Source organism: Ciconia boyciana, chromosome 2 (genome assembly GCF_034638445.1).
Source record: "Ciconia boyciana chromosome 2, ASM3463844v1, whole genome shotgun sequence".
Taxonomy (NCBI): domain Eukaryota; kingdom Metazoa; phylum Chordata; class Aves; order Ciconiiformes; family Ciconiidae; genus Ciconia; species Ciconia boyciana.
The window spans coordinates 106,330,973-106,358,734 of NC_132935.1; the positions used below are offsets into that span (position 1 = coordinate 106,330,973).

General features: G+C 43.3%; 1 protein-coding gene across 6 annotated transcripts in view; it reads right to left on the reverse strand.

Moving 5' to 3' along the window:
• Positions 1 to 11,430, reverse strand: part of HECW1 (HECT, C2 and WW domain containing E3 ubiquitin protein ligase 1) — a 271,082-nt gene extending 259,652 nt beyond the window's left edge. For 5 of the 6 annotated variants that reach the window (XM_072853421.1, XM_072853420.1, XM_072853423.1 and 2 more), the window contains exon 1: positions 11,225 to 11,429. In XM_072853421.1, coding sequence (XP_072709522.1) covers positions 11,225 to 11,254 — 30 coding nt within the window. In that variant the 5' untranslated portion in view covers positions 11,255 to 11,429. Of the gene's footprint in view, positions 1 to 11,224 lie in introns of all 6 variants that reach the window. The other variant, XR_012041074.1, reaches the window with a different exon arrangement.
• Between the last annotated feature and the right edge of the window lie 16,332 nt (positions 11,431 to 27,762).

Consider the following 27,762-nt stretch of genomic DNA (forward strand, 5'->3'; position numbering starts at 1 on the left):
AAATTGAAGCATTTTGAAGTTTTCCTTAAAGCTGAAGCATAACAACAACAACCACCACCTTGCCACACCTCCATCTCTGATCTCTCCCAACTGGATCTGATAATTTAAACAAGGCTGCAGGGCTCCAGGTCCTCTGAACGGCTGCCAGCTGCAGTACAAACACATTCTCATGAGGAACATTTTGATTCTGTTTAAAACAGCATTTTTTTTGACAGAAAACCATTCCACTGGCAAATTTTCATGCAGCACCACTTCTTAATATGCCTCTCCTCCTCCCACACATGCATGCAGCAGAGCTACTTCGAGAAGATAATTATGCTGCATGTTTGCAGTGCACTGGATTTGCTCCTGCCAGGTCACCTATCTGCGCTGGGAGTGAGAGACTCCAAGGAAAGGAGTCATCAAAACAAGGGTGATTCAATGTCTGCACATAAAGGACATGTATTCCCAAAAAATTATGCAAGGAAAAAATATATGGATTTTTTTTTTTTTAAAGAGGCTTGGTAGCCTCAGGGTGGCTCACATGGCGACAAATTCAGCTCTTTACTCAAGCAGCCAGCTATTTGAAAATGAACATCATAATTATACCGCCAAACAATCTCCAACAACAACTGAAGAAGTGCATGTGATTTGTGGGGGTCTCTAGTTTTCAGCAAATAATCCACCAGTGCTGCACGCATCTGAGTAATTCTTGTGTCTCCAGCTCTTCCCTGTGACTCAGCATTCAGCAGGGCTGCCAAGGGCTGATCCAAGCTCCAGAACCACACCTGAAGCTGGACTGCGAAGACAACCCCAGCAGGATAGCACTGCAGGGACACAAAGTGCGCATGGCAAGAGGAGGAACATTGCACTCAGTTAGTGGTCTCTAAGTCTGCTCAACACCAGCCCTCTCTGGCCTAAAATGGGATTTTTTTTCCCCCTGAAAGCAATTACATAAAAATGGTTCTTTATTAGACAGAAGACCTGCTACCTCCAGCAGATGCAGAATTTGCCTGCTGACTTAAGCACAAGAAGTTTTTTACCCCCTGCTTCCCTTAAAAACTGGGCGGAAAAGAAAAAAAAACAGTAAAATGTCTGAGAGGGAGCTAACTTTTTAAAAATTCATTTATCATGAACTGCAATGTTAACTATGTTACTCTGATGAAAACTCCTTGATTTGCATGAAGTCCAGCTGAGACCTCTATGGCTACAAAGTCTCCCTCCTGCCCTACCACCTATCAGAGACCATGAACACAGGATCAAGGAAAGTGGTTATGGAAAGACAATAGTTTTGGCTGAGTGGTGCAGCTGGAAAGCATTTTTCAGTAATCTCTCACCTACGTCTTCTCACTCTTAAACTTAGAGATGAGCCCAACAACTTTCTGAGCTCTGATCCCAGGTCCTCTGAGGCTTGAAGAACTGGTTACCACATATAATCTGTTGCTTATCAAAGCTCTGACTGAATTATATTGGTATCCTATTGCAAGGGAATTTGTATCTGAAAGCTTTCATATTCACTATTAGCTACCAGGATTCAACTCAGAAAACCACTGCGTAAAACAAGCCAAACGAACATGCAGATTCCCACTGGACACATCACTGAGGCATGAATAAAAACAGTTCAGAAGACTAAGACTGAACATAGATATTTTGGGCCAGATCAAAAGAATGGGGCTTACGCAGAATTTAGGCATTAAAGTTGAAAATGGTACTCACTGCTACCAAGCCCTGCTTGCAACACAACAGGATTCAGGGACCTAGTGTTCTGCTCCTGTGCATCCCAGAGACACCAGTCTTGACATCCCACTTGCTACTCTGCATATAAAACACATGAACCAGCCCTTGGCAAAGGAACCCAGAAACTCCCCCTCTACCCATTAAATCAGAGTTATGCTCCCTCTTGCTCTCTGGCTCAATGAATCTTCAAATCTCCTATGTAGAACATAACGACTTTGGCCAGATGGGTGTAAATCATGTCCCATATTCACACACACTTAGAGGCGCTCCCTGCCTGTTAGGGCACATTCCTGGAAAGTCACAGATCTAGGTCTGATCTAAATCAGGTGCAAGAGAAATAATAACACCCCTTCCTGGAGAGGGCAGCTCCTCCCTGAGCAACAGGCCCTACCCAACACACCGGTTTTGGAATATCTGTTTCTGAGGACCTGCCTCCCTTCAGGCACTCTTAACCAGCTTTGCACCTAACCCAGGGCACAGGCACACCGAGGAGGCAGAGATGCAGCAAGCTGCTTTTGCCCGCATTACACTGGAAACAAAAGCCCTGGGGAGTGCAGAGCAGGAACCCTATTGCTGCCTGCACATAAACCAGTCCTATGCAGCCAACTCAAACTAATCTCTTATACCTTTCTTTTTGGTGCAGTGCTGCACAAAACATGTCTATAGTGTCCTGGGTATAAGCTAGTAAGCTCACAGTATGCCATGTAGACTTAGCAGCTTAGATCTTCATTTGCTTAAGGCCCCCTTATCACTTTTCATTTCAGCATGTGGGTGTCCCCTCTCATGGTCCCACAGGGATTATTTGGATTAGCAATACTGCATTTATATCCCTTTTGGTCCAGGTAGCTAAAGGAGATGAACTGGGTTTTCCTGTGAGTTATTAGAAGGCCATCAAGTAGATTGATCTCCCGTCCATCTCTCAGAGCTATTACAAGGAGGTCACAAGTCAGACAAACACATTATTCATGATGACCCTTCCTGAGCTACTAGATAATACAGTGTTAAATCAGTAGAATCCTCCTCAAACATCCTATTCCATGTCTTCCCCTTGCTGAGCTAGCCTGACAGCCCATCTCATGCAAACCCTGAGCCTGCTACCACCACTTACGTACCAGCTTTCCTAAGGAGTGTTGTCCTTCTAAAGTCAGTGGGACTCCCTAAGCAAGTAACATCATGTATGCACACACAGAGCTAGCACAATTAGGTTGGGAAAAATAGGTCAAAACAGGCATATATTTAACTTGGAGTCCAAACCTCAGAATCATATTTTACCAACAAATAATTCATACACACATGCACAAAATTCACATTTGATAACCATTAGAAAGTCATTCTGATATGAACTAGGCAATCAAGACATTTTACAGAAGCAGAGGCTCTGCCAGAAACATTTCTATTCCCACTCCAAGTAGAGGTTTAAACATACAATCTCTCCCTCACAACCCTATATCCATCCTTTTATTTGTAATCAAGCAACTTCTTCCTGTATGATCTTTTGGGAAATTGTTTCTCACTCATTTCGAACTAGAGCCTTAGACATTTTTTGGGTTTTTTTTAACATGGTGAGGGTGGAGGGTTGAGATACCCCTGCAGGCAGCCTGGCCTGGGCCACTACCCCTATTCTAAGCTTCAAAAAGTCACCTTTGCAGGGAGGTCCAGGCAGACACACAAAGAAAGGAGAGAGGGCACAAGGGCAGTCAGACCCTTTCTAGAAGTTCTGCAGCAGCTTCCCTAGGCTTGTGATGATCTTCCAAGCCGGACAAGACAATACGGCTGACATCTAGAAGTCACCATGTGGCTCCAACAAGCAAATTGAGCAGCTGATCCTTAGATCAGATTTCTAGAAGGCACTGTCTGCTTCCACCCTCCTCTAGGTGGATCCTAGCCAAACCTCAGCAGCACAGTGGGCAAGTTGAACGCACAGAAGCACCCAGAACATTTTATCACACCTTTGCTACAATTTTGCTGAATTTCCTGCAGCAGGATTGCTTGTTACTTTGCTCCCATGTCCCAAACTTTTTCATTCCGGCCCCAGCAACAGTACAATCTTTCTAACACCAGGTTTGTAAACTGCCCTAAACACTTTAGGATAAACAAGTACGCTCTCTGCACCTGCTCCTATTTTATACACAGTTGAGTGCAAAATACATAGATATTTAAGAATTCAGACACTTACAATTAGGTGATACATGTTTTTAATTAGAAATGCCCTAATATAATCGCTCAAATACAGACACTAAGGTTTTAGCCTACATCATGCTTTTGGGTACAGAGAATTAGTCTGAGTTATTAACCCATGTTTTAATTGTCTGAGACATAAGATTGCATGGCCTAGGAACAGCTATCTGTGTAGCAAAGTGCATGGGAAAGAACAACAGTACTTTGCAATCACTCAGTTCTTGGGGAGTGGGAAGGTTGAAGGGAGAAAGGAGACTATCAAAGAGAATGCATACTGATGTGCAGAGAGGGAGAGCCTTTGAAAATCTGCATAGAGGACACTTTCAGAGTGACAGTTCTGAGGAGCATGAAGGAGTAATAGAAAGTTAAATTTCAAGAGCAGGTAATGGTTCTATACCAGCATGCAGTTTCTTGACCAACATAAGAAATTCTGCCTTTAGTCAGGTGGGAAATCTTATTCTTTAATGTGAGCTTTGCTGATATGAAAAAAAATCGGTAATTTCCTTTCATACACAAAGCAAAAATCCTTAAGGAATGTTAAGAAGTGAAAACCAAAAAGAAGGTAAATTATAAGCCACCATAGTGATGGGTCGTGGAAAGGAGTTCTACCACAGGACCAAGTGCTTCTATGTTGGAATCCTTTTCTAGCCTAAGAAGAGGAGGAACAGAAAATATAGTTCAGCTCATTAGCCTTTCATACGTGGTCTAGGTAGTAACTCCTATGGTTGTTTCTGCTTTAGCCTGCTGCTAGAGCAATGAGAAAGAAATGTCAGCACTTCACGCTGGCACATCAAACAGCCAGCTTCCCTATGATACTCAGCTCTGTAGAAAAAAAAAATTAAAAAAAAAAAAATCACAAAAGGCCAGACAGCACTGCCCTTCATCAAACAAAGTTCCCAATAACTTTAGGAGGAGCATTGTTCATTTTTAGACCAAAGGGTTTGACTCAATAATACTTTATTGCAGCATCAGGTCTCTACTATGACTCAGGGTACGGATGTAGTATTTCTGAATCATGGTATTGACCTCACATTGACTACTGTTTGAGAGCATGGTGCAGTCAAATTAAGCAACTTAAAAGTTCATGAAAAGATCTCACTCCAAATCTCTACATAGCTTCCACGGGCCTGTAACCAAGGCAGCAGACAACTTAATGGCTAGTGGGCCTTTCATGAATCTTGAACAGCATCATCTTGGAAACGTGTGCTCTGGCTCCAAGATTAAACATTTCATCCACTTTCCCACCCTTTTCATGTTAAGCATGTAGCAACTAAACCTTGCTATTTAAATCAGGATGCTGCTTCAGAGAGTAAATCTGTTATTGTCTTTCTCTTCTTCAGGCAACCATGCAGTCACACACAAAAAGTATATATATTTTTATATTAAAAATCCTAAGGCCTCTCTCATAGCTTTTTTTTTTTTTAACATCATTAAGGACACTTGACAAATAACCCAACACTTGATGGATGTTCTGCATTAGAATGTGAAATCTAAGTTTAAATTTTCCTGAGGCTGCATTAAGATGTAGGCACAAGACGGTATCTCCTACTTTAACAACACTATCAGTCTTACCACGACCCAGATTTCAAAGCAAGGCATCTAGCTGCTCAAAGACCAGCTTGGGACATCAGATGATCCCATCCATCCCACTAGTTTGTCAAGCACTTTTAAGCATGCCCACAGATGCCCAGGCAGGTAGCCACACACACTTCATTGTGTCCAGCTGGAAGGAGGACTGCAGTTCAAATGGTTCAGGAAGTGCCCTACAACAGGCATCCAGCTCACAAGCAAAGCTGGATTACAGCCAACTTCATTGCTTCTTACCTAGCTTTAGCAGAGTCTGTACAACGTACAGCATATGTTCTGCCAAAGAGACAGACTTTGGCAGGATAGTTTGTTTCAGGGAGGAAGAGGAGTCACAGCAACATTTACGATCCATAGAACAGCCCCTTGACCCATCTGCTCCACACAACCAGCACTCAGGTGCTTCATCAGCATACAGTAAAGAACAACTTCTTTGACTATCTCATCAAACATTCCCCTTCTCTTGCTCTCCTCTCCTTCTTGGGAAAAGCAGACAATTTCCTGCTCTACCTCTTCTGCTTACCCTTTTGGGAGGGGTATCCATCAGTCTTCCCCTCTGGAAAAAGTATACAGTGGGTGGCACAACATTAGATCTTCCCAAGCTTGCAGGATGCCATCCTAAATTTCACATGGAGATGTGTGAAAGCACTTTGTTGGCACCAGAAGAACAGCATGCTCCTCCTTTCTCTAAAACAATAGGCCTGCTGAACCACACATTTCAGGACCTGAGAAACCTGATTTGGTAATTGAAGGTGCACATGGCACACATTTTCCTATGGCATGGAAAAATTAATTATACTACATGACAGATTTCAGTCCTGGTGTTCAAGAGCTCATTAACAAAACTACTTTAAAAGGTGCTAATAGAAACAAATGCCTTTAACATCACAGACTTCCCAGATGACTCCTGCTATGGAGATGGATGACAAATCACTCTGTCAGTCATCTTTAAATTCCATATTGACTACATTGAAGCAATTAGCCATTTATTTTTAGAGCATGTTCCATTTTAAACACAAGTGATTCAGTCCAAGAGACATTCTATACTGCATCACTATTTCATGGGTTAACAACTCTCAAATTTAAATGGATTTTAATTCTGGGACAAACATTTGCTTTTTTTTTTTTTCCCTTTTGCCTCTAGACATTGGTTGGGAATTTTAATTCAGGCTTCAAACCAAACAAATGTTGGTGTTCTACAAGCATCTGCAGAGAAATATAAAAATATCTGGGAAGTGTGAAAGAGAGAGCCTGTTTTGCTAACGCATAAAATGAAACCTCAGCGAAGGTCTCAATAATAGCCTTCCTGACTGCTGTGCACACGCTCTCTCCCACAGACCTTCTGCTCTGCAGCAAGGGAACGCTGCCTGCGCTGCCGCGTCCTTAAAGAACTTTGGAATACAATGAAGCGCAGCGATTCCCCAGGGAGCATGGTGCTGATCATTTACTTTGACATTTCAAACAAGAGCACCAGGGTTTCCCCCTTTCTTAAGGGCTAAAAGGAACAGCTTGCATATCACTCCCCCCCAGCCCCCAAGCCACCTCAAGGTTTATCTACCTTGTAGGCAATGTTCTGGACAAAAGGATGAGGGGCTGGGATGAAGCTTAGGCTGCTCCTAACTCATGGAAAAGGAGGGTGAGATGACAAAGTGGAGAGTCGAGGAAGGAGAGTCCTAAGGAGCTGAGGTTTCTGTCGCTGCTGCCACTGGAGGGAGAGGACAAACAGGACCTGCAACAGGTACTGCAGCAGGGCAACCCTGCTTCAGGCTCAGCTGCTTCCCTGCTTCAACCCAACTCTTCCCTCTTTCCAAAGCAAAAGCAGGCTGTGGGGCTACAGCCAGCCTCTTGCCCCCAGCAGTCTGCTGCCCATGACAACAGCCTGTTTTGCCTCTAGCTTGGACCAGTCTTACCAGTCCATATTCTGGTGAACCCACAAACATCTGAGATGAGGACACCACCTTGCCAAGGGACTCCCTCCTGAGGAGCCCTGCCTGAAGAACCTAAACCTCCTACTTCAGAACTGACGATGGGATACCCTAGCCATGGCATAGCTGATCAAAATTCCAAGACTGACTCACAAGCCCATTATACAGCCACCTAGCCACCATTCATTAACTGTAACAAAAATGACCCTGGGCTCCCTACATCAAAGAACCTTGCCATTTCTTCTTAATTAACTCTAAAGGTCTTGCTGGCCTCAAATCTCAGCTGGAAAACATCAACTGGAGTAGGTGGCATCTCAGCCTGGCCTTTGCTACTAGCTGTGCTTTTATTTTTCCTGTGTTGCATGCCCCCCACCCTCCTGAGATTATCAGTAGAAACCAAAATATTGCTGTGTTTTAGGACAAGTGCATGAGTATGTAAGATCCAGCCTGCTATAGACTTTATTAGAAGTAATGTTCATGATAGCTAAGGCCAACAGAAATGTATTTCTAAGGAATTAAACCAAACCCCTGCAGCGTTTGCCACTCAGGCATTGCAGAATCACAACAGCACATGAAATCTTACAAGAGAAATGTGTAAAAAAAAAAAGCCTTAAACAGAAGCAAAACTGACTCATCTCCTTATTGCCAAAACCGAGAAAGCCACTGAGCGTAAACAAACAACAGACGTCCTGAAGAAAAGGGGGCGTAGCAATTCCTTTTCATGCTAACAGGCAGATACGCAAACTGGTATGAGCAGGACCACCTTCCAGCTACCCCCGCAAGCCGATCCGATGGAAACGGCCGACGCTACCGCGACATTCCCGGCAGCACAGGTGCTACTGGAGGCCAGGGAGCATCTGAGGTGCCGGTGACTCCCAGTGCACTGGCAGTTCCTAGTTATATATGCTGGAAAGCTGCGACAGCTGCATGTATGATCCACTCATGGAAGCCACACATATATTTAGATACCCAATGAAACTGTTTCGGGTGGTATTCATAAAGGCATACTTTGGCTTAGGCTGGCAAGCATCCCCCCTACAGAACAGGAGGGAGAGCGAGCCGGAGCACTTGTATAAGGCTCGAGCTCTCCTCCCTGTCTATAGGGGCCCACAAAGACTACGATCTATGCATGTTGAAGCTAGACCTTGCAGGTACCCCTAAGTTTGGAGGAAACTACGTAGGTAAGACTTAGGACCAGAGAGACACTTAGAAAGAATGAAAGGAAAGTCACTGTGAAGACAAGTTACATTGTCCAAAGTCCATCATCACAAACTAAGATACTTTGGAATAATTGCTTTTTTTAATTACTAAAAGCCCTTCTGTTTGAACTTTGCAACATGCCTAACTGGTGGGGGAATGGGGCGGTTGTCTTGAGGGACTTTTTCTTAAAGTAGCTTTCAGAGTTGAAACCACAGGGGCAACCTTAATACTTGCATCCACAAGACAGATTTCCAACAACTTCAAAAAATAGGTAACCCAACCTTTTTGTTAGAACAGCTCTTGGCCTGACACCAACTATTCACTACCATCACTCTCCCCACTTGAATCCCCCCCCCCCCACTATGCCACAACCACATCTTCTGCAGTATTTCAAAAAGCAACTAATAAACTAAATTCCGCTCGCACTATTTAGTCAAGTAATTGCATTGTTTGTAAGAAGACTATTCAAAAGGAGGCAAGGAGAAGGATTTAGCACCACCTTGAATGAACACTACTTAGCGTCAGACATGCAAAACTCCACGAAGCTTCACAGGGATTATCTCACCATCACGAAGAATGCTAGATCGTGTGCCACATACATGAAACACAAAACCACAGAAAGATACACTTTAGTAACAAGTCTTAGCCAGTTATTTATTGGAATACAATAAATACCACATTGTTTATTAGAACGCATTTAAAATACTGAGCATACGGATTTTTAATCAGTTCTTTGGGATGTTCTGAGTGCGTGTACACAGTTTGCTTTCAAATAAATCACCGCCACATTCAGATATTGATAGTTCCTGATAAAGTCACTGAGTGCATCAGTCCGTGCCCTGGCCTGCTCTGGTTTCAAACAAGTAAGCTACTGAGAAAGAGCTGATTAATACTAAAAAGGTTAGGAGTCCAAAGGTGAGGTCACATTAAGTCAGCAACACATTAGCATATGTATCACACGAGTGATACGACATGCCATCCACCACCGACCGACTCACACGCCTCGCTCCTCACAAGCGCTGCCCATCTGACCAACCACTCTTTGTTCTGGGCTAACACCCCACTCGCCCTCCTGAAACAAACAAGTAAATAGACCCAGCATTTCCTCCATAAGGACAGCTACTCTCCCCACCCCCCTCCCCACCCCCGCCATACTAGAGTGAGACTGCATCGACAAGTGTTATGTGTTGACTAAGCGTGCGCTGCTTTTTACATCTAATTCTGAAAATCATGAAAATCAACATTGCACCTGTGTTGTCCAAATGGGTGTGTGTTTCAGAGACAGACAGAAGAGAAGTAGAGAGAGCAGCCAGGATACATACCATACTCCACTTCCTCATAAAACACACGTACTACACAGAGAAATGATAATCCCTTCTTAGTGGAAAATCCAAATTTTCAAAATGAATCCCCAAGCTAAAATGAATTACTGTAATAACTGCAATCCTCGTATGAGCACTAATCAGAAAGGCGCAGCTGACCACCTGCTATGTGACACCGCTGGCACAGCAGCACCCTGCCCCTAATTGCTGCTGTGTTCAGACGGGGCTAGGTGCCCCACAAAATGAGACGGTAATGCTGGTAAATACATGGACAGGAGCACAGCCTGACTGACTGTTCTACAGTCTCACTACGCACTTCTGCTGAGTGCAGCATAAAAAAAAAAAGGCACTACTGCAGGTCCAAACAGCAGGATGCAAAAATCTAAACCCAGGCCAAGTAATTTCTTCTGCAACTACAGAGAAACACACGGGAAACGATGCAAGAGACAACAGAATGAATTGTATGTGCTTGTGTCAGTACAAACCCATTATCTATGCAGGCTGCGAAATGAGAAAAGCAGCATTTGACAATGCTACAGGCTGGGGCAATATTCTTAATGTACTTATAGTAAGTTATTTTATTTAATTGCCAACGAAAAAACGCAGTTACATAATAAAACAAGGTAATAACTAAAATATGAAATCACAAGACTGGCTTACAGCAACAGAGCGGAGAAAAAAAAAAGGGCAGTTTGTGCTTTAAATTTTGCTGCATTGTCAAGGAGCCAAGAATCAAATCTGGGGGCTGCTTCTTTTACAGGGAAGGAATGTAACCACCAAAAATTCAGCGCGGGACTCTTCATCACCGCCTGTGCGCATCCACATCCCCAAATGATGTCAATCCCTGCCGGCACGTCGCTCATCATAATTCTACACTATTTGTTCGCTAGTGAAATTCAGCCGACAGGCCGACGGCTAAGCCCGTAACCCACCAGCGCCCATATGCTCCACGGAGAGCAAACCCCGCCCCGGCTACCCCCCACCCGCGGAAGTGCCCACGGACACGGGGAGGGTCCCATTCCCGCACAGACCGGCCGGCTCCGAAGCACAAAGGCGGGCACCCGCGCAGCCGGGCACGGATGACAACGCACACCCACGACCCGCCACCGCATCTCGCCGGCCGGGCGGGGGCTGCCGGCCCCGGGAAGGGCCTTTCCCGGCGGCGAGGCCGCTGACAGCCCCATCCCACCTCGCACTTCTCCGCCGGGAGGCAACACCGTCCCTCCCCCCACGCCTGCCCCCCCCCGCCCCGGTCTCCACCACCCCCACCCGGGGCCGGGCGGCTCCAGCCCCTCGTACCTGGACAATGCCGGCCTGGGCACAGCTCATGCTCCCCCGGCGAGGGCAGGTCTCACATCCCACACGTGCGGCTCAGGGCTCGCCGCCTGTCAGCCAACAGGGAGGGAGGAAGGGAGGGAGGACGGGGTGCCGGCGTGTCAGCCCCCGCCGAGCCGCACCATAGTCCAGCACCGGCTGATACGCCCGCAACGCCGCCGCGCTCCCTCCTCCTCCTCCTCCGCCCCGCCAGCCTCCTCCCACCCCGCCGCCTGTCGCTGGGTACCGGCCGCCTAGAGCCACCCACACGCCGCGGCGGGCGCCCGGCAGCGCCGCCCGGCCCGGCCCGCCCCTCAGCGCGCCGCCTCCCGCCCGGCACGGCACGGCACGGCACGGCACGGCACGGCGGCGCCCCAGGCCGCCTGGGGACGGGGTGCTCACCGCCGGCCGCGGTGGGCCGGGGGGCCCGCCCGGAGCAGGCCGTGCCCCCGCCGGCCTCCCCGGCCCCTCAGCCCCTGGGCCGCCGCGCCGCCCTCACTGCGCTCCTGCCAGGCGGGCGCGGGCCGAGGCGCGACGCTGCCCACCCGGGTGTCGTCCGCCCCCTCCCCTCAACCCCCCACCCCGAGCACCCTGGCTCTCCTCAGCGGATTGCGCAGGGACGCCGCAACCGCGCTCCCCGGCAGGTGCCCCGGCTCACCCCACACAGGGGGAGCTACCCTGCTGCACATGGGCATGGAAGCAGAAAAATTAACCTGTCTTCCTTTTTGCCCCTTTACTCAGCCCTGCAGCCCTCCCACCGACTCTCCACCAGTGCCATAGTCTCTGGGGTGATCATTACTGCCTTTTCCCCACACACTGAGACAACAGCTTGGGGAGCACTGCTGCTCTAGCAGCTTTACCTCCTCCCCTGGGGAATACACACCCTTCAACACTTACCTCCAGCCTCTTCCCTCCTGTCTCTTCTCCTGGACAGTGCTTTATGAACTGCACCCCTAGACAAAGAAAGCTGCAGTACCACAGCTAGGAAGAAAGCAAGTTTTAAAACGCAGTTAAGGATCTGGGCAGAGGTGCTATACACTCATTTCTCCCACAGGTCTTGCATTTGTCTTATCCCTGGGCAAGTCTGCTCACCAAAAATAGACCAGGAGCACTGCTGGGGCCACAGGAAGCAGCAGCTTCCAACAACAACACGCTGTCTCTGCACCCGCCTGTCAAAAGAGCTGAAGACCAGCTCTTCATGTCAGCTGGAAGAGGCAAAGTCAGAACAATGCTGCAGAGGTCTGCTAGCCCCCTCACCTCATTTTTCTAGAAAGGTGTTTTTAGATAATAGCATTTTTTTAACCATCCTGTTGGAGTGGATTTCCCCCCCCCATGCTACTAAAGACATCAATTTTTCAAGAGCCTTCTAGATCTTAAGTTGTATCCTGAAGCAATGACATGTTGATAAAAAACACAAATATGTCCAGTAACATATCATAATTGAAGCTGAGTTTGTTTCTAAAACCATCCTCCACTCATACAAATTTGTTTGGAACCAAAGATTTACTGTGCTTGGTATCAGTGCAAGAAATATTTTTTTCTTCTAATATTCTAATCAACACACCCTGAAATATTTTCAGAGATATTGTAGCCTCTAACTTTCACTTGATGATCTCATTTCCTTTCTTAAGGAGGTGAAACAGGAGAAATTAGAACCTAGTATCAGCAGAAACCTCAGAAGAAAAATGAAATTGAATTTGGGAAGGAGAACAGCTTGGTATTTTATTACATTAGTGAAAGAAGAATTACATCTACAATCAGAATTACCGGCACGCAAAACCTGTGAGTGGGCTAGTTCCCCATGCAGTCAGAGTGGGAAGAAAGGGGGGCCCATCACAAAGCCACACCAGCTCTTCCCAGGAGCAAGGCAGACCAAAAGACATACCAGGCCATGAAGACCACACAAGCAAATTAATGTGCATCTCAGGACCTGCCTGTGTGCAAACACACTCTTCTGCAGGCATTTGAGAAATTCAGTTGATGTCTGGGCAAACACACTGTCACTCCTCTTCCAGTGAAGACATGCACTGATCATGGATTGCAGTAGATCATGCTAACAAATACCTACATGAGGCCTCCAGCCAGATTATTTCCCTGCTTGTTTTAAAGCTGTATATCAACGCTTACACTGAAACTGCTCATGGTAGGCATGTGCTTTTGCTCTTGCACTTCAAAAATTGGAATAAGAAGGAATAAAATAAAGATGAGGGAGGGAGTCAGAGGCATGAAAAGGTGAAGTAGTTTGCCCAAAGGTCACACAGCAAGTTGCTGGAAGAGAGCAGAGAACTGACCCAAGCCTCCTCACCCTTGATTCATTGCCCCCTCTGAGTTTTTCCCCAACTCCTTCTGCTTATGAGGGTTACTGGTGTAATTCTACATCATGTTTTAATCTCAGACATGCATCTCGCCTTCAAAGGTGGACGCATACATTCATTCTATCAAATACATTAAGTTAGCTAAAACAGGAAAAATTGATAAATGCACATGCTCTAAAAACAGTCTAAATCCAGCAACTCAAACTCCAAGCTTGATTCTGAGTTGTAGAGGCAGCTTAACATTATGGGTGTGCAAGGAGGAGCCAAAACCCCCATCAGCACATTTCAGGACCATGAGACTTGAAGCACAAGGCCTTGCCATGCTCTGTGGACCTGGGGAGAGGAACTCCTTTAAGGAGGACTGGGCATGTGCTTTCCCCTTCACTAGCTACCACCCCTGCTTTCCCTTCAGACTGGAAAGAACATCCTGAATCTCCTACGGGACAAGGAAGTTGAAAATTGTCCCCTGTCAGAATTTGAGTAAAACCAGGGAGATCGAAATTAAGATCAAGAGGCAAACTGCATACCCACCACATGTATATATACATTCAAATATTGAGCAAAGATGAATGCGGCAAGTGATTCAGAAGATGAACCAGGCTTTGAAGAGGACATTTTGCCCTCCTTTTCCTCAAAAGGAAGAAGTTATACACATTGGAAATAAAGTGGTTTGCATTGTAACTTTGCATTTTACTGAAAAGGAGGAGAGTTGCATAAAGCATAAGGAGCTTTAAAATTAGACTAAACTTTGGCAGTTCAGATGCTTATCTATATTATAAACAAACCTCTGAATTTTATATGCCCACCTATTATACACTACCCAGCCTCCACAGACTAAGGAAAAGAGCAAGTTTTGCTGTCCTACAGGCCTGTCAACAACTTCTGGTATCTTTTCAGCCATAAGCTAAGGCATACTCATGTCTCAGGACAGGTCTACAGACAGCATAAGGTGAAGATGACTTGGGCAGCCAGTGACGAAGATGCATGTCTGTTTTGCAGGGAATTTTGTAGAATTTTGGCAGCCAGAGAGTAGTCCTGCAAAAGCAGGAAATGGGAGCACGAAAAAATTGGCTTGGAGAGGGTAGAAAAAGCAAGATGAAGCAACTGTATCTTTCCTTACCAAATATTTCTGAGGGACATAGACCTACACTCTTGAGCTGGTGCAGGATGGATTCCATTGCATTTCCAAAATCTGTCATGCCGGTGGCTCATTCATGCCTGATATATATCAGAGGAACTTCTACTTAGTATAGCATAGTGTTTTTAAAAACTTGTAGTTATTTTAAAATGCTTTGATCAAATAAGTGAAAAATTGGGAAATTTTAGTTATTCTTAACAAATGTCAGGTACACCTTCATCTGGAAAAACAGACAAATATGGTAGTTGTCATGTTACAGCCAATAAAAAAAAGCATTGATGTCCTTCTCTGCAAGACTCTTGACTTGAGCTGATCTGAGTGACAATGGAAGGACTGAGTAAGGCTCTCACAGAGTTTACTCATATCTTGCATTTGTAGGGGGCCAGGTGCAAACAGACCAAACTTCCCCCAAAAGAGCTTTTCTGAAAGAAGAAATGGTCAGCCTCTAAATCCTTTACTAAGCATGCTCCTGCCTTAAAGCTGTATAAAACCTGTGAGTGACTTCAAGCTGCTTAAGCTTTATATTGCTCTTTTAATCTGTCAAACATAGGAGCGCAGGCATTATCCTGCCACTGGCCCTGGGAGGCGATTGTATAAGTAAAGACTGGATGAGTGATAAATGGAAATCCACCACCTTGGCAGAACTGGCAGAAGACACTGCGTTGTGAGGGCCATTTTAACAGTTCAGATGTACGTTTGGGCATATCCTAAATTTTTATGCTGGATTCATCTCCAGCTGAGCTAGATGTCATATAAGTACTTCTCTTTCCTGCAACACAGTATTCACTACATTCTACCACTAAAAACAACTTTTGCCTGATAAAGAGACTGCCGCTCAGATGATATAGGACAGCATTTCTAGATGCTAGACTCATTTATGTCCAAGTGGTATTCTCATACCTGGCTCACGTGGCTTCTCATTTTGGATTATTCGCTCTGTTGGGACTCAGAACTCCGTTACTGACTTTGACACACACAGACTGTCTTTAAAAAGGCACTTGGCTGATGCTGTCTAATGTCTTTTGCTATATTTTGCCTTACACAGATGGAATTGCTCACATCTCAGCTGAATGCTATGCTTATGCATAGCAATAGGTACTTGTCTAATGTAGGTGCTAGGACTTCAGGCTCTATCAGAGTGCTTTCTTTAAGCAGCTCTTAGGCAAAAGCTGCCTTTTTTTTTTTTTTTTTAGATACTATATCCTTCCTTCCTGGCAGCCCAGATCTGAACATTTGGGGAGGCCATGACAGACACTCTCCTAGAAGAGATGACCAAGGACTATAATGGGTGGGAAATGACAAGGACTGCAACCCCCATAGCTACCAACCCTCCTTCCTTGCAGGAGCGGGCAGCATGCTATGCAACAGCCTGAACTCCATCCCTGTTTCATCCTGGGTGTACAGAGGAGTTTCTTCACACAGGTACTGAATTCCTGGAGCATTTACCCAACTTGATCAAAAAAATCCCAGCCCTTTGGCTGCAATCATTTGCATGGCCTGATTTTTGCAGTTTCACCTAATGGCTTTACATGTAGATATACACCGGTTTGACGTTTGTCCCTGTTAAGTTCATCTTCCTCTGCCTTGATTCTCTTTCTGGAGCAAATGCTAACCAGCTTCAAAATAGAAGGAGGTTAAATATTAGCATCCCTGGCAGAAGAGATACACAGTGATTATGAAACATTATTCTACATGGGCAAACATACTGCATATTTTTTCCTGCATAAAGCCTATGATAATCCTACTAAGAGACCAACTATTTTTACAACTAAGGCTCCACTTAAAGAAAAAAACCCAATTCATAAAGCAGGTTCAATGATGCAAAGATTGAACCCATATCCCAACAAGTTGTTCTGTCAGCAATGATTTAGATGAGTGTCCCTCATCTAAAGTGTAGCTCCTTTGATATGTCCAGTGAATGGTGAGTTCACATCACAGCTTTTTCTCCCACACCAGGAAAGTGGGGGTGGGAATACACATTATCAGGGTCTCTTCTCCTCTACCTGTCACAAAACTTGTAAGAACTTGGTATATTTGAGACTCCCCTATCTAATGTGCATGAGAGGTCTCAGCCAGTTTGAAGATTACATGGATTGCATATAGTCAGACACTCAAAGTAATTATGCAAGTCTTATTTTCTTAGGAATCCCCGCTAAAAGAGAGGGATAATTGTCTCATTGTCCATGAAAAAAGTCAGGGGCCTACAGCATAACTGCAGTAATGAAGCCAGGAGAGAACAGGGAGACCCCTGGAGAGTCACAACACTAGACTGATTTGGCTTAATTAACATATATTTAGTTTTAATCTCAACTGGAGACCTCCTCTGAAGGGGCAAAGTGAGAAAATCTCTAGTTACAGGAATAGGTTTTGAAGGTACTCCCCCAACACAAATAGAATTATATGGATTTATAGAGATAAAGACTGACCAAGTTCACCTTTCACACAGGCAGCACTGCTATATTACTGACCAGACAACTATTCATGCATTTAGACACGTGCTTTAACATTGTGCTAGAACAGAGCCAGAGAGAGGTTTTTCTTCTCTTGATGAGAGTGGGTATTCAAAAGGGATTAATGAATCTCTGCTGAAAGGGGATGCTTCTGGTTTTGCTCTGCACCTGTATTCCTGATCTGGTAGTTCCACCCCTTCCCGACAAGGCTTTCACCTGGTCCTTTGGTACCCACTGTTTTGCAGGGTTAGTTTTCTACTAGCTGAACTGGGGTCAGACCAACACCTCCAACTGGTACGTTGGAGAGAGAGGTGAAATCACTTGGACAGCAAGAGGGGAAAAAAAGTGAGATTTCCCCTTTATGGGGCAATTAAGCCTGTTGGATCAGTTCAGACTTCTCATGAGATCTGTCCCAGACTGAACTGGAAGAGGATCAAGCCCAAGACAAGCAGGGGTATTCCTCTTACCTTGTGAAAGCATACTAAGCCAAAATCACTGTGTACTCAGTAGGGTGGTGAAGATAGGATTGCTGCTGCCTGCATCCAGGCCTTGGAAATTTTTTTGAAGACGCCAAATGCTCAGCTGTTTTGGCCTCCCTCTCAAAGGTTTCCAGACAAATCATTAGTAATTTACATTTTTCTCAACACTGGCCCACCACTGAGTAGCAGGCCTGTTTTAACTAGGTTGGAGGGAATAGAGGTGCTCATCGTCAACACTCATTTGGCTGATGAACAATTCAATAGTAACAGAGGGCTGAATTAACAGATGAAGGCAGATGGGTTTATGGAATAGGGAGGGACCGAGAGAGAGGTTATGTTGAGAGAGCAGAAGGATTGGAAAAAGATCAACCAAAAATGGGCCAGCATGTTAAGCCATATGTCTCTTCTAAACATTTTTTCTGCTCTTGTTGTTTGATTGTCACAGTGCTTCATAACTCTCTGTTGTTTTGTTCTGAGATTTTCAGGGGGTTTTTTTTGCAGGCAATGCTTTCCAAAAGTCCAAACAAGCAACACCATGCACACTCCAATACCTTTGTTATTTTTACAAATACGTATAATCACGATAATATGAATACAGCTATAGTAAGCACAGATCCACAGCCACCCTCAGTAGTTCTGCAATGTCATATCCATGTCCCCATGCAAATACTGTGGAGATAAGTCTGGCATGGGTTCAGTTGCCACTGTCTTCCCTCATCTGTCAATCTATCCTACTAATAAAAGGAAAAAGAAGTGGCTCGGCACTTAAATAGCATATCCCTTCCAATTGCAGCCAAAAGAACGTACCATGAAATGTCTTAATCACTCAGGACGGATGTCCTGAGTTTATACACAGCCCTCTGCAACATTTCTGACAGCCTTTGATTGACATCAACCATGCCAGGTTTAAACTTCAGTGGCCAATAATAAAACACCAGCTTGAATCCACACCCCAAAGCTGGCAAAATTAAATTGAGCTATCTGGTGCTCAAATGCCTAATTTTTCCACACCTAAAAACATATCCATTTTCTTAATAGTTTCCTTACTGAATGGGAGAAAAAGACAACAGGAAGACAAAAGCAGTAAGATACAATACCTCTCCCAAAGTTGCATTTAATTGTTTACAACCTTCCTCCCTAGCACCCTGGTGTAGCCATCTGGCTGTTTCTCCATCTTCTGCACTATCACTCCCTTTTCAGTTTGCAGTCAGCAGGTCCCAGGGCTTTGTCACCTGAACAGCAGGATAACAAGGCTTTATCCAAGCTGTTGCTGGCCCTACAGCATTAGCTACTCCTCCTGGCCACAAGTGCTACCTGCTCTCCTGGTTGAGCCCTGCACACCCTGTTTGAGCCCTGCCTGCTCCTCCAGATCTGCTTTTGTACATCTTGCTCTTGCCCTTGCTCTGCCAGCTCTTCTAGCTAATCATGAAAGCTTTGCTTGTAGCTGCTGCTCTTTTCTATCAGTATTTCAGCTCCAAGGTCTCCCTACCAAGGTCTCTGCAGACATAGCAATTCCTTTTAGTCCTCAGCCCCTAGACTAACACCTGAAATCACGTAGACAAACTTTAAATTATGGCACCACATCACTGTACCTGCTGGATACTAAGAAACTACTACTCCGTACACATAATTTGCCTACCTCTGCCTTTGAACTACAAGTGACACGACTATGACAGCTCTCAGGTAGGAAGACTGAGGGCCAGGTTTACAAAAGTTAGATATACCAGCTTGCAGGGGCTTTTTGGCATCTACTAGGTTTATAGAGCACCTTTTCCTGCCTTTAAATGCTCACACAATTTCTGATCTCCAGTTACAACCAACACATACGAGGAATTCTTGCTGCAGAGAAGTCCCTGAAATTTTCAAGGATAGCTCCCTTTTCTTGTAAGTTGCATGAATTACACCAGGGATGTTCGTTAGCCCCAGCAAACATTTCAGCAGTTTTAAACTTAAAGGCCAGCCTGAAAAAAATCACAAGCAGTGCTTTTATGCTCAGTGAGAAGTATAACTAATTCCTTTGCTTTCAGCAGTTTGTCTTAAAAAGACATTACCATTAGACATTAGCTGCCTTAGTAAAAAGCTAACGACTAGGAAACATAGCAAAGTTATATCCATACATAAAATAAACATGTATGTTATGTACCACTGAAAAATACATCAATATGAGGAAAGCATCAGGTCTACTGCATGTACACAAACACAGTATAAATCCTGTCTTCTCATGAATACATGCGAAGTAGCAGCAAAATTTGGGCCTCGGTGGTTCTGTGCAACTTGAGTTACACCTGGCATTTCCTTCTGTATTTATGCTGGGCATCTTTAATCCTATCTGTTCTCTGAAGCACAGCACTGAGAAAGTCCACATTCATGATTCCAGTTCACATCTAAGGTAAACATTAAGAGAAGCCGCTCCTCGCCCAGCAGCTCTATATCCAGCCCAGCATCAGGGAGTCAGCGAGGGTGCACGTCTGCCTCACACAGTACTAGCAGAGACTGTTCTCTATGGGGAACTCTGCAAATGAGCTGTTAATAATGCACCAGCCTTGCAATTCAGCTGTATTGTCTCTGCAAAGCTAACAGGAGTAAAAAGCAATAAAAACTGTTTTGACACTGTTAGCAGATGTGACTGACTACACACTGTTCTATTAAGTAGGAGTTGCACATGTTACATCCTAGAGCTGAACTATACACAGTTTGAAACAGAAGAAGCAGGGACAGAATTATGGACAAGTCATATACAGCAGCAGCTGAAGCCCCCTGTGAGTCGTGTACAGGGCAAACATCTAGGATTGATTTCTGAGCGCTCTAAGTCAGTACGAGTGGTGTACCATTGTGTCTACAAACTACCAAGACACCTGTGAAGAGTCACCACACATTATAGTGGCCTTTCATGCTGTGCAGTTGTAAAGAGGCTGTCCCCAGGTTCTCTTGTCCCTGGATTTCCTCATCCTTTTGTTGCATAAAGGGAAGGAATGGTCTATACTGCAGTCCCATCTCCCCCATCACAGTTCACTTTTGTGCAAGAAGGAAATTGCATTGCAGTGATTCTTTCTGTAAGACTAATGATATAGAGTACTTGCATTTTCCTGCCAACATAAGAGTTTTTACAGAAGGGACAAGAGTAAGTGCCAGGAGCGGGGTCCAAATCCAAGGTAAAAATGGCATCTGGTGGGAAAAAGAGGCTTGATCCAGAAGTGATTAGAGGACAATTGACACATGAGCAGGAAGAATGTTATAAGAGGCAGTGAACACCCAGAGCTTGAGTACATTCATTAAAGTGTTCTGCCTTTGATATTTTCCAGTCTTAAAAGCATTTTAACCTGCAGTTGAAATAAGCATTATCCCTGTAGGGCCAAATTCAGATATATCACACTGCTTTATATCTAGAATAATTCATTGCTGAGACCAGAATCTGTCCCTAATTACTGTGAAAAAGTATCAGTATTACCTTGTCTGAGATACACAAAGGAATAGACTCTAATTCCTACATGAGTACCCATTCTAGTGTTCTTGTGCTTCCCAGACAAGTAGTAAACTATTGCTGTTTTCAGTTTTAATATTTGAGATAAACTGTAATGTAACTGTAACATTTCTTAAATGTTTTTTAATGCTTTTTAAAAAGTCTAAAAAAATTAATTTCCTTGTGATTAATATCTCCCAGGCTTCATACTTCAGAGCAGGGATAAGGAAGCAGCTGAAAGGAGGATGTCTGGCTTCACTATAACCCAATGATTTTTAATAGAGCTTGTACACATCTGGCTGTAGATGGATTAATGTTGTGTATATAATCAAAATATTTAATGAAGAGAGAGCAAATACAGTTTCCACCAGTTAGCCAGAGCTCTCTGGATAACATAACATCTACGTAGACCAGAGTTCCTTGTGGACTTCAGGAGTCACTCATCTTTGGCCCATATCAAAACTCTCCAGGGTGTAGGGTGGCACATGTGTCCTCAGCTGTGGTTTAGTATGGCAAGAATTTATCCTACAACAATTTTTCAGCTGCATTCCATTGGCCTAGAGCAAGCACTACTTTTCCACACAAATTTTCCTCAGTTTACAAACTCTCACTTTCCTTGCTGCCAGTGCAAGTTGCCACTCCCAGGAAGCCTGGGGCAGCTAATAGGAACACAACTTTTCCTGGTAAATTGTATCCCACTGGCAGGTTTGGGTTTTTTTTTTTTGCCAAGCTGATCAAATCCTAAGTCTGACTGACCTACAGAAAGCCGCAACATTTCTGTTGGAAAGTGACTCCTACCAAAAATAACACACTACCAAAAATAACATTCATAATGCAACATCCCTTTTACTCCTTGCCTTTTACACCCTGCCTCATGTTCAGGCACTTCTGGGTAATAGTGCAAGAGCCTTAGGACAGGAGTTATTTTTTCTATAGCTGCTTTAAATAGTGTGGCGATATTTTTAGTTTTACTGTACTCTTATACTGTTTAAAATTGTATTCTTTTAAAATAACCTCTGCAGTACCAGGTTCCATGCTGTGGAAGGAAAATTGAGTTAAACTTCAAACTCAGTATTTGTATAAATCTGAAGCTTTATACAAAATATATTGTGCATCCAGTTATTCTTCTCTCAAATTTCTCATTTGATCGAAGTGTTTCTGATAATTTTCAGCTTTTACCCAAAGTAATATGACTTATGACATCTAATATAGGTCAAAGCAAGCAAACTAAATACAATCAGGAATACATGAAGGGAAAGACGCATTCTTGCAAAAGAATCCCATAATTATTTTGGCCAGTATCCAGCATCAGTAATAGAATTATTCTCTTTCTACAGCACTATATTTCGGTCCCATAGGAAAAGTGATTGTTTCACCCATTGTTGGAATATGCTAGAAGATACTGCAAGCAGATGACAACGGATGTCTGGTGACCGTGCTGCAACTCCAGATACTAGCTCTGTCAGACTTCCTGTATAGCCTTGGGTAAATACTTCAATCTACCTGTTGTGTCTGTTCTTTATGTGTAAAAATGAGAATACAGCTTTACCCAGGGAAATGTCACTAAGCAATAAACCAGAAAGGATTGTGAGAATGTCAGGTCAGATGCATGTTATGAACAGTGAGGATCATGGAAGTGTTTGGACAGACAGGACAGGACACAGACTAAAGCACACAACAGTACACGAAGTTAACATTTTTCAAGGGTATTAATAAGGTAAACAGTGTAATTAGTTTTGTGGGGCAGACCTTGCCTTTCAAGGTCTGAAAATGAACAGGTTATTACATACTGAAAATTTTTAGTGTCCAGTATTCTTAAGGTAAAAATTTATGAAATACCACTGGAAAAGATTGCTTCATGACCTCTCATAATATTTCCAAGTATCTTTAAGAAGAAAAGAAATGACAGGCGCAAGGTGCAGAATTGTAATTGGAAAATAAGCGTTACTGAATTTCTCAGTTCTCCACTGGCAGACCCCATGTCAGTTAACTGGGTAGTTCTGATTTCACTGGCTTAAACCCTCTTGATTTATTGGCGTTATCCCAGATATGCCCAGCTGTATTAGAGGACAAGAACAGGAGTACATATAAATTCTTCAGGGAGAAGTGAATGATAGAGATTGAGCTATGCAGTCCCTGTTTTTTATTGTAGTATTTGAGCTCTTTCAATTGATAAAGATCTACAAATCTCAAAAACCCTCAAACCTGGATATAAGCAGGAGGGTCACTGAGTTAGAGATCTTGATTCTGAAAGTTTCTAGAGTGGTTTTATATTGGATGGAGTGGACAACTAGTGCAACCTCGCTAAGCTAGGCAAGTTAAATAATGGTGGAATTTTACTTTCTTCTGTCAGATGTGTTGTTACCAGATGACCAGATAGGAGTCCTTCAGAAGCACAACTGTTTATAGTAAAGCAACCTATCAGTGGCAGAGCATTTATTCCCTTTGCACTTTGTTTTTTGTTGTTGTTAGTCATAATGTTAACACTTCTGCTCAGTGGTAATTTGTGATTATCATCCATATGGAAAATACAGCCAGAGAGGATCAGACCAAAGGCCAGCTAGCCAGGTATCTGCTTTCTGACTGTTGTCAGGAGCAGACAGGCAAAAAGAACAGAGCAAACAGGGTAAATACCACATGCAGTACAGATCATTGCACTTCATGACCCAGTGATGCAATTTCAGAGATCATTTATGTTTGCATAAAAATGCTGAAGTCTGTACTTAGGTGTGCTTATCCCCCCTCAATCCAGTCTCTGCAAGTATGTGCATCCCCCCTGTGTGGACATGGGTGTTGCCATAATTCTCTTCTTCCTTTAGACATTCTTCTGATGTTTCATGGAGAACATACGAAAGATATCCAAGGACCTACCTAAGGATGCTTTCCTGATGTTCTTCTAAAAGTGTACAGAAGAATATGTTTCTAAAAAGAATAGCTAAAAAATGCATCAGATTCTTGCCTTTCTTTCCACTGCCGAAGTCCTGTCTCTGAGACAGGATCCTATAGAATTTCTAACAGGGAAAGCTTTACAGCAAAGATTTGATAGACCCAAACTGTCAGGAATCATTTGTATTATGGAGATGTCTGGGACACAATCACAAAACATTAGCAGACCAGGGCACAGTAGCTGACCTATTTCTAGGAGACAACGAGGGGTGAGGGAGGAAGAAAACCCTGTCAGTACAATCCTGCTCAACTCAACACACCACATTCTGAATAGAAACCTAACTTGTCCATGTAGCAACTTACTTTTCAGTTTCCCTGTATATAGATTAAAATATTTTCTTAGCTTAGGATATTACAGAATACATCTACAGATATCTAAAATACTTGAAGTGCTGTTTACTGTACAGGAATTATTTTATGTGCATGTTCTTCCTAAACAGAGTCATTCTGTGTAATCCATTGTTGTCATTACTACCCAATCTGCTATGTCTCATAATACTTTCCTAATCAGGAAGTGCCCTATTTTATGATTAATCCACAGGAGATATTTGGAAGTCTTTTCTCTGAAGTACATTTTTTCTAATCCTTTCTCAAAATGCTTTTTAAAGTATATCACAAAATAAAGATATGGAAGTGACCAAACTTCAGATTCAAGACTAGCTTTTACGAGGCTAACTTTTTCATGGCTTGACAATAGACTTACTTTGGGTTATGATGTACATTTTGGATTATGCCATCCAATTACTTCAACACTTGTTTCACAACTCTTAATCCATTATGAAGAGATATGCTAATAAAGTAGGGAAGTTGGAAGTATTTCTTTGTATTTAAACAATTTGAAAACTTTCTTCGGTCCTAAAGAAAATATCTAAGTTTGGGATAAGCTTATTGTTCAATGGCTTAATTTTTATTTTAAAAAAGCTTTTGTTAAGTGTAGGCAAATAGCCAAGCCAGAAGTACTACATCTAAACATATGCTGTTAGAGTAAAATATAAAACACTGACATTTAATGGATATTTTCCTGATTATTGATCCTTTTTTCTTTATATTATTTTCCTTAGTTATCTCACATCATGGCTACAGCTCACATTTCAGCCTGTTTCAACAGGCTTGAATTCTCTGACTCTCTTGGCATTTCATTTACTGACAAGTTCCAGATCACAGTATGCCACTGCCATTTCCTACTTTCATATACATAAAATTCTTGCACTTGAGCAGTTCTAGAAAACTCAAATTGAACCAAGCTAGCAGTTGATCTCTTTGCAAAAAGAACTGTCCTTGATATGGCTATCATGCAAAGTCAGTGACAGTAGGATAGCTGAGGAAATAGAAGATGCATTATAACAAGAATAGGATGTTATTCTCCAAAGTTCAGAGCAACCCTTTGCCAAACAAGAACATAATTTTTTAAGCAATCCTTGTTATTACTGACTCACTCAAGAACCAATAAATTTACCTCAGCAAGGAAAGGTTATTTAGAAAGGAATACAGTGTTCATAGTCTTGGGAAAAGACTTGGAAAGTCACAGCCACAGAGCAGCAACAGCCACTGGTCAGGCTGCATAAGAAAGTGTTCAAGTGACCCTATTCACTGCCTGGGAAGCCAGTGTACTTTTATAGCAACCTTATGTAGGGTCAAGAAGCAATTTGTCAAAAGATAAAGTACACTGTGAAACACCTAGTGTATGTTACAGTCTGTGAGCCTTCTGACGCAGCAGTGATACATGCTGCTGGGTGCACTACACAACTTCCTCTGGTATCTTAGTGGTTTAAATGAGTTTGTCATGAAATACTGAATGAGTGTCACTAACACTCAATTTGAGCAAAATAACAGCTTTGATGTAGTCCTACATCTACTCTATTTCCCTCCTGAGCATTCCCTCCACAGATCATTCCCTGTAAACAGCATACACATTCCAACTGTCCCAAGTGGACATTTCATAGTTGTGGTGTAGGAAAAAATACCACATGAAAATGAGAGATTAGAAGAGTTCTGGAATGCCAAAAAAGTTTTGAAACTCAGGTGGAAAATAGGGATAGTCTGTTACCACTGAAAGGTATCATCCTTTAAAATACCGCATACAAGTGAAATGGAGAGCCAAAAGTAGAAGCTGAGATCTTGGTCAAAACCAGTCCAGGAACCCAATACAGAAAATGCATGTTAGTCCATACTCAGATGTAAGCACATTTTAAATGGCCTTAAGTTCTGTAAGGAGCAACTTTCAAACAAATTGTACTCAGCTGCACATATGCAATAGAAAGCAGAGCCCATATAACTACAGGTCACAGTGAATCCCAGGTGCAGTACACTCTACTTATGTTTTCTGACCCTGTGGTACTTAAAGACATGTCCAGATACACAACAGCCAGCTGTTTGGTCAATCTGATGTCTGGTGGGACAGGAACAGTGTACCCCACAAATAGCTACTTATGCTTTAAAATTCATTAGAGTATTCCAGGAGCGCAGGTAAGATGAAAGTGTATGGCAGAACAGTGGAGCTGTGAGTGTCACCATTAACAACAAGCTGCCCATTAAGGCAGTTGAAATTATGTACCTGTCCCAGTTTCCTTTATACTTACATTTATGACACAGATAAGTATAAATATGCCAGAAGTAAACCCTTGAATCTAAGAACTTCCAAAGTGTAAGTATTTCTACAAGCAACCAGCAATTCAGTGAGCTTGCCTGAAAATACTTAAAATTACTGGTTTTCTTTAAAAAGTGCAAACTTTGCAAGAATCCCCTCTCTTTACAATGTTTCAAGGTGAACACCCTCACATGGAAAAGCCCTGCAATCCCTTTCCCATTAGCTTTGCATTTGCACCATCTCTGGTCCACTTCTGCAACAGCATTTTCTTTCCTTTGCTACTTCAAAACATCTTCTCTACAGAGGTCTGTTCTACAATTCCATCTTTGTGAAGATGGAATAATGAAAGAGCTTCAAACTTCCCATCCTCCAGGTGTTAGATCACTTGAAGTGTGTTATCTCCACAGGTGTCCCAGATTCAGGAAAAAAGAAAAGGAAGAGCAAGAAGAGTATTACAAGGAAAAGCAAAGGGAAAAAATCATGTCCTTACACAATTTTCTTGAATCTATCCCTTAATTAGGAGATACTCCTCTTAGAGGGATTCAAGCAAAAGTCTTTTGTCACAATTTGTCAGCTTCCAATGAATATGGATAAGTAGGTCTCAATAGGAACCAACAAATGGGAAAATAACCTACTAACACAATTGTAGAATTTAGTAGTCCTATCTTAGTCATTAGACTGAAATTTCTGGATGAGGGTTGGGGGTAAGGAAGAATAAAGATGCTTGGGAACATCTGCTATTATCATCCTGTCAGCTAACCAACTGGGGGGTAGGTTGGACTTTAAGAAGTAAGACAGTCAGTCACACCAGGAACCTGTGTTTTCCTGCCAGAATGGCATTAGAATAATATGTAGGCAGGTGACTTTGAGCTCTGCATACCACACAAGTCTGACTACAGGAAGTGATCTCTCCCCAGCATCATGTTCTGCCATCCTTCAAACTAAGTAAAACTTTGTCACAACACTGCCTGCCCTGTGCTGATGCAGAAGTAAGATTTTTCTAACTGCTTAGACCTTCCTGACACTCTCCTCCTAAGTCTTTAGCCCTTTTCCTCTCACAAAATTCATGGTCCAGATATCCTCTAGGTCCAAAACTTTCCTATTGTTGCTTTGTTACACATTATCCTAAACTAAATGCCCCACAAAAA